The sequence below is a fragment of the Erpetoichthys calabaricus genome, chromosome 2 (assembly GCF_900747795.2).
Source record: "Erpetoichthys calabaricus chromosome 2, fErpCal1.3, whole genome shotgun sequence".
In the NCBI taxonomy this organism is placed as follows: domain Eukaryota; kingdom Metazoa; phylum Chordata; class Cladistia; order Polypteriformes; family Polypteridae; genus Erpetoichthys; species Erpetoichthys calabaricus.
The window spans coordinates 285,552,491-285,568,515 of record NC_041395.2 but is presented as its reverse complement, the minus strand read 5'-3'; the positions used below and the strand labels follow the sequence as shown (position 1 = coordinate 285,568,515).

Sequence of the window (16,025 nt, the reverse complement as noted above, 5' to 3'; positions counted from 1 at the left end):
TGCAACCAGCATAGCCTCCAATAGGACACTAGTCTAATTGTAACGGATGCATCTGATCCATTAGGAGTGTGATTGTGAGAGGGCAGGATCTCAGCTGTTGCTTCAGTAGTGAATATTTGGACACCTGGCTGACTCTGAGTTTACCATCTTCTGTAGGAATGTAACAGTGGTGTTCTTGAGTACCAGGTACTCTTTTGGCCATGGTGAATTGCATTCTCTGTTCAGCAACATGAGATAAGACTGTCATTTGATATGAAAAAAGTTTGACATTTTTGATAACTTACTGATTGAAAACTCAATGATTATCATTATTGACACATGGCACATTCAATATATGTTTAGGATGGAAATTAAACACGAAAGATTTGAAAAACAAAAGTAAGGTTTGTGTTTGTGTTAGAATAAATTGAAAAAAAATTAAAAATTATCTGCACATTCACAAATGCCATTAGAGTGCTCTGAAAGTTGGAGTTGAGAGGTCTGCTGTTCAAACCCTGAAACAGTTACCTTTCTGTTTATTGCTTTTTCAGAAAGCCTATATAGCTATCTGAATAAGGAAAAAAATCAAAAGTCTGTGTTGGTTACAAGTATGTGTTTCTTAGGCCTAAATGTAACTAAGCAAAAAGCACAAATTAAATTTGGTCAATTTCAAGGGGCTGCTTTGACCATGCAGAGTCATCTATGGAATTTAATGAAAAAATGAGGCTGGATAAAATCGACACCCTCCTCCCCTCGGTAAACTGGAAAGTACTGATCTTACATCATAAAAATTTTAAGATGCTCTTTTTAAAACCTTTTTATCTGAAACTGTGTATGAAAGTGTCAGAATTGTATTATTATTAATATTATTATTATATTAATTATAATTGTAATCAGAACTTAATGACACATAATGACACTTCAACAAGTCAAGGACAGGTTGTATTGCTAAAACACATTTAAGATAGCACCAGTAATAACTCAAGCTCATGGACACATAAAACTAACATACCCACAAAATTTCAGTTCACAACAGCTATACCTTAGAGTGCATATACAATAGATTACAGAAAACAGAACTTCATTTTGTACATTGCAAAGTGGCTCTGGTAGATATTGTACTTCATTTGTTTTCCAGTATTTCTTGATTTATGGAATGAATTCCTAACTGGCATAACCAATAGTAAATACTTTAATGAGTTTCATTTTGAGTTGCATTGTCTGGTCATATTTTTGATGATGTTTTGTGAAACTTGACCACAGGTACTGTTGTACTGAAGAGATTGTTGCAGTGAGAAACTTTCACTGGGTTAACATTTGTAGCTCACTATTGGAACATTCTGAAGGAAAGGGCAACAAAGTCCATTGCAAAATACAATGCTCAAATATTTAAGCAGCACATCTGTAATGCAATCTGATGAAATCACACAGAAGGTGTGTACAATGATAGAACAAGACCTGCTGCCAATCAGTGAGGTCAATATCAAATACTTCCAGCAGCTAATCAGTTATCTGTCATCTCCTTACACTCACATCTGACGTTTGGACTGCACTAACAAATGAAACTTACAGAAAATCACAATAATGTGCTACTACATGGATGAAGACTGACAGATAAAATCGGTGTTACTATATACTGAACATTTTCCAGACAGACTTACAGTTGACAGCCTTGCTATTTAGATATGGGGATACTTTCTTAACCGCTGCCGTGGGATTTTCCAGTCTGCAGATTCAGCTGACCCCTGTGCATGTCAGTATAGAATGCTTAAATATATTTGTAGTAATATAAAGAGGCAGACTGAGACAAGTATTCACTTTAATTTTGATTATTAAACACATGATGCATAAATATAACCTTGTCTGGGAAATGCATCCTTGCATTTTTTTGTTTTATTAAGTTGGTGCATCTATTTAATGAGGAAAGGTAATTAATCAATTAATCAAAGGGGTTCAACTGTCATTTATGAAATGTAAAAGAAATTTTCATTCCTAGAAATGCTCATGTTCTCCTTATATTTGTGTTGCTCTTAACCCAGAACTTTCTGTTTAGCTCTCATAGTCCAAAACAAGTCAAAAATAATTGTAAGTTAATAAACAAGTAAAATATATAATCTGTTTGGGTTAGATGTGATATTGTGACCTCTAATTACCTACAATCTTGTCTGGAATGGACAGATTAAAATGGATTTTTGAACAGCAATGTGAATACAGACAATAATAAAACTGCTAAATTTTCTTCTGGATAATTTACGTACTCTAATAATCAAACAGAAATCGAATTGTTAGTTCTTTACAGCTTGATTTCTAGAATACTGGAGCTGAATTACAACTTACAATTTTACACTAGAGCAGTGGGTCACATTGGTTAGTGCTGTTTACTCAGACTCTTAAAGTTCTGGGTTCACACACTGTCTTAGACACTTCTCATACAGAGTTTACACATTCTTCCTGTGTCCACATAGCTTTATGTCCCTTATATGCTTAAAAATGAGGCTCTGATATACTGTGCAGTTTCCAGTTGCAGTTTGCTTTACCTGTGGAAAGCTGTATATTAAATAAAGAACAATTCTAGTGGGATTAAGTTGTATAATATTTAGGAAAGAAATACTAAATTGAGGAGAAATACCTGCCTCGGAATATATAGACATCTTGAAAAAAAGCTGAAGAATTAGTGTGAAGGGAATTTCATATGGTTTAAGAAATGATTTAACAACTTAAGGGAACAAGAGGAAATGAGTAATTAACAGGTAATGGTAGCATCCAGCATTTCTCTAAGGAGTCAGCACTCTCCTTAAATGGCCAATTCTGAAAAAAAAACTATTATATTCTTGCCAAACATGTGTATCATATTTCATTCAACTACTGAATGTAACATTTGCACCAAGCCTAGACTATGCTGTTCCTAGCTCTTTTATATGTTACTAAATTTATTTCTGTAATTGGCAACTGTCTATGAAAAACATATTTATCCTATTACTTAGTTCTTAAACATGTTAAGTAAACCATTTTCCCGATGTCTAACACATGACTATACAGGTCTTAAAACTATAAAATCATTTTCTGCTGAATATTTTTAGAATAGGTAGAGTAGTCACTAAATACTACCTTTAATTGCAAGTGTTTTACAACTTACTTATTAGGTAATATTAGGCAAATTTCATACGTTATGACACTCTGTATCTATGATTTCTCAATCAGTTAAGTGGTAAACATACCACTGAATGGTTCATGAAGAGATAGGAAATGCAGAAGTAAATAAACATATCCCAGCAGTCAGGAGGTAGTATCATGTGGGAAAATTATTTTTTTTCCAGATTCACTGAAGTTTGGTAAAATAATGTTTTTTAATGGGCAGCACGGTGGCGCAGTGGTAGCGCTGCTGCCTCGCAGTTAGGAGACCCAGGTTCGCTTCCTGGGTCCTCCCTGCGTGGAGTTTGCATGTTCTCCCCGTGTCTGCGTGGGTTTCCCCCAGGCGCTCCGGTTTCCTCCCACAGTCCGAAGACATGCAGGTTAGGTGGATTGGCGATTCTAAATTGGCCCTAGTGTGTGCTTGGTGTGTTTGTGTGTGTCCTGCGGTGGGTTGGCACCCTGCCCAGGATTGTTTCCTGCCTTGTGCCCTGTGTTGGCTGGGATTGGCTCCAGCAGACCCCCATGACCCTGTGTTCAGATTCAGCGGGTTGGGAAATGGATGGATGGATGGATGTTTTTTAATTAGTTGCAGCATTTTTGCTGAAAGCTAATGTATCATTACTTGCATTTTAAGTTACTCGACAAACACATCTGAAAAAATTCACAAGCATAATTAATATTTAATTCAATTTTCACATTGAACAAGCAGTGAAGCCATAAGTATAATATATAAGTATATTTTAGATGAAACAGTACTGAAATGAGTACTCACAATGCTATAATGATTGCATGAAATATTATAGTAAATAAATTAACTAGATATAATCTGATATGTTTCAACTCAATATGCTCAAAACAAAATGCAGATTGATATATTAATGTATACCACTCTCACCTTGAGAACTTTAGAGATCTGTTCAGTCAATGTATCTAATAAACGAGTCTTCATGAAGTCTGCAACCTTGGCAACACGGCCATCGATGTAGTAGCTGCAGAGAAGAGGAACAGCTTTCATGAAAACTTCTGAAAAATATTAAAAAAAGGAAGAAAAGGAACACCTTGCAGGAAAGAAAAATTAAGTGTATTTGGTAAATCAGTAAACAAAGAAAGCATCCAAGCATGCAGATGTTTATTTCCATCAACATGGAAAAGAAAAAATAATACAAAAACATTGCACAAAATAAAACGACAGAATCTAGAAACAGCCTGAAACTATAAAACAATGTTTTAAGAGTCCCCATGGATTGGTAAAGGGGTGTGCTCTCTTCTGGTATTGAGAAAAAAAAGTAATTTTGTAACCCTCCTTTCTAATGGAAGAAACAGTAGCTCACCCTTGGTAGTTGCAATTGATTACAAACACCATACAACTTTTCCTGGTCATCATCAATATGATTAATCTGTGCAGCCTATATATACTCTAAAATGGTGTTGGGTTTTGCACAATTATAAAGGAAAGAGCACTTGTTGGCTTGTCTGGCAGGTCTTGACCCTATAATTAGCTAGCAATATGGGAATTAGTGGACCAAAGAATCTTGAGGATGTGCTGTTTATTGAGGGTATCCCTAATAATGGCAACATGTACTACACTTTGGATTTATAAGATTGACATTTTCCAATAATCCCAAGAATTTAGTTTTCATAAGTAAAAAAAGAATGCTTTTTCAAAAAGTATGAGTAGTGGTAAGGTTTTGATTTACATTTGTGACATGGTTTTGAGCCTTTGTACTAGTTTTGTTCTGCATTCCTCAATTGCCAATACCTGACTGTTTACATGGGTTGCATTACTTGTTGGGCCTCCTATTCTAATAAAAATTCAAGCATTGATTTTTTGACAATCCTGCACCATACATCCATAACATTAAAAAATGTAGGTTTGGCAAACCTTATTTTTGTAGCATAATTTATTTTACTGCAGTTAACAAATCAGCAGTAAGGTTAAAAATATAACTACCTTTAAAATTATCCATTTTAACCTACTTATCACAACGCAAAAACAGATTAAGACCTTCCTAAACCAGATGCTTTGGATGAATAGAGAGGTACGCGCAAAAACTTCATGACGCCACTTTCAGATCCACTGAGCAGTGCTGATCAGTGAATTTCACTAAAACATTACTCAGAGTGAATTTCCTACATTCTTGTTCGACTTTGTTTGTCGAATTATGTACTGATAATTCGGCCAGTTTAGGAGGACTTTTTTTATTTTTAATACCAGCGCTCCATAATGCTTTGCGAGGCCAGTGATATTATTGGTGGCTGTAACAGCAAACATTGATGGGACCGTCCCAACGGGTATAACATCATAAGCATATGCATTTGGTTCATTTGCATCACAGACTCCGTGGGACGAGTATTCTGTGCTTTGTAGCCAAAAGTACTGGATGATCTTCGAGTTCCATGTTAACTTAAGAGAAGAAAGCACATGCTCTATGCATGCATAATAATTAAATACGTGGCGCAGCAAGAGTGAAATCAAACCTTGAAGGAGCCTGATTCCCCACACCAACAGAGGAGCCTATATGAAATAATAATAATAATTAAAGATTTATTACTATTTACAAGATGTTTCTATCTTTTTGATAGAATAATAAATGCAAAGCATTAGCACAGTTTAGAAAGTCTTCAGCGTGACTTCAAAAAAAGAGAATGAGCCAGTGGTTTCAATCATGACACGTCACTTTGAACATTCTGCCTTTAAAAGACATACATATTTTTTCTGACTTTTGACTTTTTCATTTACGCTTTGTTTTTATGAAATAAATGATTGCGCGTCTCTGGCTGAGCTCTTACTTCTTTGGTCTTATGAAGGCACGGTGGTGAAGTGGTTAGCACTGCTGCAGCACAGCTCATGTCACCTTTTTGAGCGCAATAATGAAACATATACAGCATAAATAACGAGTTATCTCTGCTTGTGAAGTTGTAATGTATTATAATAAACATGATTTTAAAGTGTTCATTTTGTCAAATGCAAGTATCCAAAGTGCTTGGCTGGACCACTGCATAGTGTAGGTCCACCTACTCTTTTAGCAACTATGAAGATGTTTTTTTTCCAACATTTCGACATTTTCAAATACTAGACAGTAAAACTGTCTGACTGATAAATGTTAAAAGCCATTAAGCAAATACAGGTTGTTACTAGAACCAAGATGCTAAAAACACAACTTAAGTTGATAAATAGAATGCTAGGAGTCATTAACCAGAAAGTTTGTTCCAGGTTTTACACTAATGTGCAAATCGATTTTTGAGTGCCACGGCAGTATAAGAGAAGGAGGTATGTGCCCTATGTATGCATAATAATTAGTCACATACAGATAAAGAAAAAACAAACTTTGAAGGAACTTGACACAAAATACAGGAGACTCTCTGAAACAATAATAACAAAAGGTTTATTAGTATTTATAACATGTTTCTATCTTTTTGATAGAAGAAAAAATGCAAATCATCAGCACAGAGAGTTTAGAGAGTCTTCAGCATGACACTTTGAATTTTCTGCCTTCAGAGGACCTACACATTTTTTCTTACTTTTGACTACGATTTCGGAATTCCCGCTTTGTTTTGAGGAAATCTATTATTGCATATCACTAACTGCGTACTTTCTTCTTCGATATCACAGAGGCACGATGGTGCAGTGGTTGGCACTGCTGGCCCACAGCTCAGGTCACCTTTTTGGCCACAATAATTGATCCAGTGTAGTTAGCAGACGTTTCCCTAGCCCTCAGGGACAATTTAAAGATGACTGAACCTTTATAATCCAGACAAATCTAGTTCAGTTAGTCCTTCCCCATTTACCTTGATGCAGTTCGCCAAGTTCTGTGAATTTCACGAACACTTCCATGATTTCGGGGAGCTCAGAACTCGTCAATGTTTGCTCATCACTACTGGTGATGCTGAGAACTACAGCATATCCACCAGCCAACCTGAAAAAGGGCATCAGGAGAGCCAAACAGAAATACAAGCAACAAATTGATGATCATTTGAAAAACTATGACCCCAGGAGTATGTGGCAAGGCATAAAGACCATTACAGAACACAAGAAGGTAAATACAACTTCATCATCAAGTAATGTCTACCTTCCTCACTAGCTAAACAGCTTTTATGCTAATTTGATTGGGACAATAAAACACTTGTAACCAAAACTGCCCCTCCCCGAGGTGACCAGCCCCTCAGACTTACTACCTCCGCTGTACAATTTGCACTAAGCAAAGTGAATGCATGCAAGGCTGCTGGTCATGATGGTATACATGGGCATGTTCTTAAGGCCTGCACTGGGCACCTGTAATGAGATCTTCAGAAACATCTTCAATCAGGCTGTTGTCCCTAGTGCTGGGCGGTATGACCAAAATTTTATATCACAGTATTTTTCAAAATTATACCCGTTTCATGGTATTCGATGGTATTTCTTTCCCTATGCATGAATGGATGTTAACCACATTTTCCACTGCAATTACTGCAGTAGACTGGCTAAAAGTAACCTATTCCACTGTCATGAGAATTGTACATTGTACAAAAAAAAAACATTTAAATGTGCGCACAAGTACTAATACAGGTTTGCATGGCCCCATAAAGTGATAGTTTTCAAGCGGGTGGCACTAATGAAGAGAAGAAATCACATTGCATGACAGATGCAGTCAAAATATAGAGCCTTTTTATTGAACAAATTTTGCAAACAACTTCAACTAAAATTTGACAACATATTTTCAAGCATCCAAAGAGGCATTTAGACTTAGTAAAATATCCAGAGGTGATTGTCAAAAGTTTTATTGCACTGAACATGTCTGAGAAATGGAATAAATGGTAAATATTTTTTGTAAACTAACTACACTTTCTGTTAATGTTAACAATCTCTGTCCACTGACAAGCTACAGTGACTTTTTAAACAACTTTACCATCATTAAACTGCATAATATTTAAACTAATAAATAATAACAATTAAATAAATAATAGTGCAACTTCCAGTAATAATACTATTACTTCAAGACTTCAAGCCCAGGTGCATTACACAGTATTCACCAAATAAAAATAAAATAAAATAAAACAAGTGCAACTTGGTGATGACATCTTTACCAACTGAACCATCATTAAGGCAAACTGCATTAATATGGACCTTGCTTCAAGCTAAGCTATATACATAAATAATAAAACTGCAACTTTCATTTATAATGCTATTTGTGGTATAGCCCTACGGAAGCGTATTAGGGCCACGGTAAAGAAAAAAAAATACGGACACAGTGGAAAAAAAAACAAACTATACGTCAAGAATAAAGTCGACATGTTGACTTTATTCACGACATTTCCACTTTAATCTCGACATAAGTGTCGAGATTAAAGTTGACATTTCCACTTTATTTTGTCATTAAAGTAGAATGTCGTAAACTAAACTTCATCCTAAAATCAGTGTTTAATTTACTACATTTTCTCAAACCCCATCATAAGTTAATGTAGCACATTAAATGATTTGTGTTAAGTGTTCCCCGACCCAATTGTTAATCGCTACGCACTTCTTAAATTGACTTCCTCTTGCACTAAGAGGAGGTGCAGGCAGAGTTTGCCGCACAGAATACATTCACTTCATGATATTCCTGCTCTCTGAAAATTTAGAATGCTAAGATAAATACTTGATATCATTTTCATGATGAAATGCATTAAAGCAGATATCAAACATGCATAGTAGTGTGGTGGTAGAGATGCTCCATCGCAGTAAGGGGTCCCCAGGTGTACGTTCAGTGTAGAGAACTTTATGGCAGGTGTGACGAGGCTCCAAAAAACTGGATGTATGAATTTGTATTGCACAGGTTTAACTTAAATATTATGTAAATGATGGGTTTGTGATCTGGTGATCGGAGACACGAACACAGAATTCAATGGATATTCTTCTGAGCAGGCTTTCTTTATTGTATACGTGCTGTCTCTGTCTGACGTACCAAACCCAGAGCTCCTATCCTTCCTTTTTCTTTCTCCACATAACCAATCACCACACAATAAACGTCTTTGTGAAATTAAAACTAGTTGTAAACTTAGACCACGGAGTGTTCAGACCTTTAAAAAAATCTTCGTTATACATATTTAATTATGCCATCCATTCATGTTTGCACCCAACCCAGCAAGCATTGTGTGCGAGGCAGGAGGAAATCCTGAACGGGGTGCCAGCACATCGCAGGGTGAATATGAGCAATACATACACTAGCAGGGTCAAAATACTGTAGCAGAACAAAACCCCACATCCTACATGATGTTGAAAGGAAACTGAAGCACGCCAAGTAAGCCCACCAGAAAAACATGCAAATTCAAGGCAGGGAACACCCAGGACCCCCTTGCTGCGAGGCAGCAGTGCAACCTCCACGCCACCGTGCCCCCACATGATTAATACATGCTTTAATGCATTTCATCATGAAAATGATATCAAGTATTTATCTTGGAATTCTAAATGTTCAAGGAGCAAGAATATCATGAAATTAATGTATTCTATGTGGTGATCGCTGCCTGCGCCTCCTCTTTGTGCAAGAGGAAGTCAGTTTAAGTAGCACGTAGCGAGTAACATGGCTCGGGGAACAGTTAACACAAAGCATTTAATGTGCTACATAACTTATGACGGGGTTTGAGAAAATCTAGTAAATTAAATATTTATTTTAAGATGAAGTTTAGTTTACGATGTTCTACTTTAATGACAAATTATGAGAATAAAGTCAACATGTCGACTTTATTCTCGTCATAAGCGTCGAGATTAAAATGGAAATGTCGTGAATAAATTCAACATGTTGTTACACTATTACACAGTACTGAAAAAAAATAAAACAAGTACAACTTGGCTTGCAGTATTATCCAGTAGTATAGAAACAGTATTCACACATTTGAATATAATGGTACACATCCGACCTTTTAAAACCAAAGTATCTCCAGACAACAGATACGGCTCCTTTTTTCGGCAAAAGTTCTTTTGTGTCATCGTGTTCAACTTTATCATCCGCTACAGCTCCAGTTTCGGAATGTCTGTCCATTTTCACTGTTCAATACCTCCACTAATGCATGTACTCTGTTGCATGTGTGTTTAGCGGTGCAGTAGTGAAAAAGGTCCCCCCTTAAACAGTTTCCCACTGCGCCACGTTCCGAACGTTGTTTATTGGTATGAACCGGTTTACCGCCCAGCATTAGTTGTCCCTGCCTATCTTAAGTTCATGATTGCCCCATTACCTAAACTACCCTATCCAGGGAGCCTGAAATACTATTGTCCTGTTCCATTTACCTTCATCATCACAGGGTGCTTTGAGAGACTGGTTCTGGCCCACCTCAGTCTACCACCCATACTAGAACCCTTACCAATTTGCCTATCTTCCTAATAGGTGAACGGAGGATACCATATCCTCGGCTCTTCACTCTACCCTGACACACCTGGATAGCAATAACCCCTAATTCAGGATGTTATTTGTTGATTTTAGATCTGCATTTAACACCATCATTCCCTCCAATCTGGTAACTAAAATCAGCAAGCTCAGCATCAGCAGCTCTCTTTTTAAATGTACACTGGTCTTTCTAACCAACAGACCCCTGTCTGTCAGGCTAAACAACCAGATATCCTCTACCTTGATCCACAATACTTGTGTTCCACAGAGCTTTGTACTCAGCTCACTCCTTTACTCCCTCATCACCCATGATTACGTCCCTTTATGTGGCCCTAACTCCATCATAAAGTTTGCAGACAACACCACGGTATTAGGACTGATCAGTGACAATGACGAATCAGCCTACAGAGAGAAGGTTCAGCACCTGGCAACATGGTGTGCTGACAATAACCTCGCCATCAACACCAATAAAACTAAGGAGCTCATTGTGGATTACCAGAAAACTAAAGCAGCAGACACACTCCGCTCCATATAAACGGGACTCTAGTGGAGTCTGTTTCCAGCTTCAAATTCCAGGGTATCCACATCTCTGTGGATCTTTCTTGGACAATAAACACTTCCAGTCTAGTTAAAAAAAGTGCAACAATGACTTTGCTTTCTGAGGTGGCTAAAGAAAGCCTGATGTCTCCTCAGATTCTGTTGAGCTTTTACCGCTGCACTGTCAAGAGTATATTGACAAACTGCATTACAGTGTGGTATAGCATCTGCTCCATAGCTGACAGGAAGGCCCTGCAATGGGTGGTGAAAACTGCCCAGCACATCATTGGCAAACCACTGCCAAATAAAATACTTTTTTATCTATTATTTGTCAATATCCCAAAAAAGGTTATCCTAATGCAGTATGTGAAAAAAAGTAAAAAAAACATTTTGAGAAAAGCAGTGAGCAGTGCACTAGATTCAAAGATTGCAACAACATTTCTTCTATATCATAAAATTAACATATTATGTTGATAAAGATAAAGGCTTTAGCAGAGTTTGATTTAACTGGGTGAGAGGGGTCAATTATGTATAGTGTGATAAATCTGCTGATTCAATAATCTACATTAATAAGGGTATTATTTTTCACTCAGATGCTCTTTATCTAAAATTACAGTAAATTTAGGTAAAAATCATTCAGTGTTAAAAACGTGCAGTAACAGAAGAAATGAGGAAGGGGAAATACATTTTCATGATACAGTATAGTAGAAAAAGATGCTCTATAATATAATTGTAAAGCATGCTGAAATGATGCAGAAAACTTCTGAAGTAAATCAGCATGTTTTTATTTTGCATGTTTTTTATCTTTATACCAAAGTGTAACCTTCCATGTTAAAATGTTTAAATACAGTACATTTTTGTATCTGTTTAATATAGTGATATAAATAGCGCTTTCATATTCACCCACATAATCTGCTGTTTGTTTAGTGTATATGTGTGTGAATTAGCACACGTAGCACAATAAACTTCATTATGTTATTCTTAGGATTAAATTAGTTAACAGCATCAAATGGAAGTATTTTCAAAGAGAAAACTTTAAATGTAATGACTCCTGACTGTCTCCAAAAACTGGTTGGTGCAGGTTTCCCGATGAGGGTAAATTACGCTTTACCTTTAATTACTGACCTATTCCCAACCACCACTTTATTGTGATTCAAAACCTGGGGGCTTTGATGCATTTTTAAAGATTTTTAGCAGCTACATGAAAATCAATTTTTGAGCATTTGGTATGATATGCTTACAAGTATTGTCAAAGCTAGTATGATTAAAGAAAAACAGAAGCATATTGCACAAGTAAGGGGATAATAAATGTAATAGTTTGCATTTACATAAAATAACCTATACCATTAAAATAAATAAAAAAATGTCAAAAAGTGCCATCTTTAGTAAGAGGAAAAAAGAAACTTTTATTATTTATATATTTTACCGACTTGAGCTGTAGTTGCCCAGCTTTAATGAAATCAGTGGAAAGAAAATACTGTAACATGGGTGGGGTACGAGGGATGCTAATCTATTACAAAAATCATTATAGTGAATGTAGCTCTTTACTTGTAAGCTCCTTGTTAGTTTTATAATACTGGTATCATACAGTATGTTTACCTATTGAAGAATACCTGAGCAAACCAGGCTGTCACTAGACACTCATAATGATACACTCAATACAATATGTTTCTACAATTAGACAAATAATTCAAAATGAAATGTATTGTGATTTCAGTAACACTTAATAAACACACTCTAATAAAATATATGCATATAGGTTTGTGGGCAGCACGGTGGCGCAGTGGGTAGCGCTGCTGCCTCGCAGTTGGGAGATTTGGGTATCCTGGGTTCGCTTCCCGGGTCCTCCCTGCGTGGAGTTTGCATGTTCTCCCCGTGTCTGCGTGGGTTTCCTCCGGGCGCTCCGGTTTCCTCCCACAGTCCAAAGACATGCAGGTTAGGTGGATTGGCGATTCTAAATTGGCCCTAGTGTGTGCTTGGTGTGTTTGTGTGTGTCCTGCAGTGGGTTGGCACCCTGCCCGGGATTGGTTCCTGCCTTGTGCACTGTGTTGGCTGGGATTGGCTCCAGCGGACCCCCGTGACCCTGTGTTCGGATTCAGCAGGTTGGAAAATGGATGGATGGATATAGGTTTGTGTATGTATACTGTATATATATATATATATATATATATATATATATATACAGTATATATATATATATATATATAAATATATATATATATATATATACACAGTATGTATGTATATATACTAGGGGGCTCTGCTCGCTTTGGTTGCCACAATGCTAGCCATTTTGGGTGCTACATGCTAGCCACTTCCAGCTCTGCCGCTCGCGTATGGGGAAGCGGATGTACAATTTAAACAGATTGTCATTTTCATGGGAATTGTTATATGCATAATAGACCTATTTTACATTACAGCGAGTAATTAACCATAGTAAAAAATAGTAAAACGTAATAAATTGAAAGAAAATTATGTTTCATGTTGCGTTAGAGGGTATTCGTTGCGTTATACGTTTTTGTTCTGTTTGGCTTTGAAATTAACACGCAAATACTTTTTAAACTTACACTTTACTGTAAAACTTCAGTAAAAACAATATTTGGAATTAACTTTTCGTCAATATCATTTTGAATTTTGATTCAGTGTTTGGAGTTACAATGTGACAACTCAATGTATAACTGCCCATGAGTGAATATTGTTTCTTTCTCTCTAATAAATAAACCGACTTTTTCAAATGTTTGTTCCTATGATTTGTTGTCATAGCAAAAGCTATCCTAATGGGAAACTGTAAACGTTTTAATACAAATGGCATATCAAGATCTCCTTTGGTGTCTAATCTTATCCGTGGATGATGTACTACATTACCTTTCTTGTCTCCTGTTAAAATTTTACATGTCAGAATTGTTCAACCAATTTTGAATACAACTAATCTTGTCCTATTGCATAGTCCATCACTCATACATAAATTACGCAATAACATTACGCTACATCCTTCTTTCAACAGTAATTCGGTCGGTGGAAGACCGGACGGTGTTAACGGTTGTCGATATTCTATAGGATATTGTAAGCTGATGTTTTAATCTTCCGCAAAGTCACCACCAACTGTTTCAGCATAGTCAATTGATATGTATTTAACCAATTTGCCATGTAACTGATCGACAATTTTCACATTAATTCGTTTGACTTCATAGTTTCTTGGTGCTAGGGTTGCCTGTTTACTCATTTCTTCTATTGACAACCCTTTAGGATGAAATTCTTCAATAAGATTTGGACATAATAAATCTTTAATTGGGAACTAAAAGTGAGGAAGATGTAAAAATCCATAAGGGCTGACAGCGCAGGAACTGTGTCTGACAAAAGCATTCACACGAACGAGAGGTGAAAGGACCATGGGCCGTTAGCCGTAAATGGTTCAGAGGAGGGCGGGACTTGAGAAAATCTCTTGGCAATAGTCCCATTACAAGATCTTCTTTTATTTTTATATATATATATATATATATATATATATATATATATATATATATATATATATATATATATATATATATAAGTGGAATAGAATATAGTAGAACAGAATGCAATAAAATAAAATATATGTAGAATGTATGTGTATGTGACAGATAAAACTTGTGAATGTTAAGTACATGCCACTGTTGCTCAAGGCGGAGCCACAGTGATATGGTGTCAAAAGCCTAAAAGAAGCAGGCAGCAGTCAGAAATCTCTATATTTTATTCTCATTTACCTAAAAATATATAACTGGTTCAATATCAACATGATCGTTTAAACAATGGAACATACCAATTTCCTATGGTTAAACAATGGTATTATTGCTTACTATCTAGATGACCATATGCTAATTAGAGACCAATGTCCCCAGAACTTGTTAATTTTCAAAGTAGGTAAATGCAAACATTTTATAAGGATGCAGGCAGTTCATATTATCAGAACACTGTACAGTATGATGATGAGATACTAATCAAAGTAGCCTGATCTTCAAACCTGTCCTTTGTGAGACTGGTAAATATCTATGTTCTGTAGATAGCTACTAACAATAACCTGTAACAGGATTACTCAGGAAACTTGCCTTTTCACTTATACCAGTCTCAAACAAAGGGAGCCTATTGTCCCTTCGTCTATTGGCTTTTCTATTTATTATTGACATGTAATATCCTTTTCTTTAAAACAGCAATTTCTAGTCCATTACAAATGTCCTTTTCTTTAAAAAAACATTTTCTGGCCCATTACATCAGCATAGGGAAAAACATACTGAAACAAAGAGGAAACTCAAAGTATGTTCTCTTGTTTTTTAGGAGAAAGCCAGATGTGTGTACTAGAGATTGCATCCCAAAAAAAACCCAGATGTCTTTCAGCAAAGACCCAGTCCAGTAGGGAACTATAAGAAAGGTACACCTCTTCCTGTTATGTGACAGAAGGTGACTAAAAGGTAGAACTTCAACTATGTGTTTTGCTAATTGTGTTACCACAGAACTGATGAGAGGGTTCCTATACTGCAAACTGGGAAACAGACAACCGCAAAGCCTGGCAAGCAACTTTAAGCCTCAGAGGCCAAAAACTATATTTAAAATGAGTCCTGCTCTGGTAAATAGGATAAAGCTGGAGAATGCCTTGATTTAAACTTTTTTTTTTTTGCATTTTATTTTGAATAAATGCAACTTCTTATCCACGGATGAAAAATTTACCATCAACCAATCCATGCGCTGATTAGTTGAGTACCCGAGTGTTCACAATTAAACCCTTAAATGCTCAAAATGGGTATACTGTAAATGGGGAGAGCACTTAATAAGGTTTTTTGCAAGCTTTAATAAATTCATACATTTTGTGCTTAATGAAACAATTCTTTCTTAGAAACAATCTTTTCAAAAATATATTCAGGACTTCCACAAAACTGAATTTCACCTTAACATATGCTGTTGATAAAATAAAAAAGTAAAATTATTGAATAAAAACTTTGAAAAATAAATTCATTATTGTTACTTTTTCTGGAATCCTCATTTTCAATCCCGGACAAAAAGTAGACA

At 36.1% G+C, this 16,025-nt stretch overlaps 1 protein-coding gene across 1 annotated transcript in view; it reads right to left on the bottom strand.

Annotated features, from left to right (window-relative positions):
* The window catches only part of hpse2 (heparanase 2), a 306,556-nt gene that overhangs the window by 121,655 nt on the left and 168,876 nt on the right, over positions 1-16,025 (bottom strand). Inside the window, exon 7 of the mRNA XM_028795686.2 lies at positions 4,007-4,100. Within this exon, the coding sequence (XP_028651519.1) occupies positions 4,007-4,100 (94 nt within the window). The remainder of the gene's footprint in view (positions 1-4,006; positions 4,101-16,025) is intronic.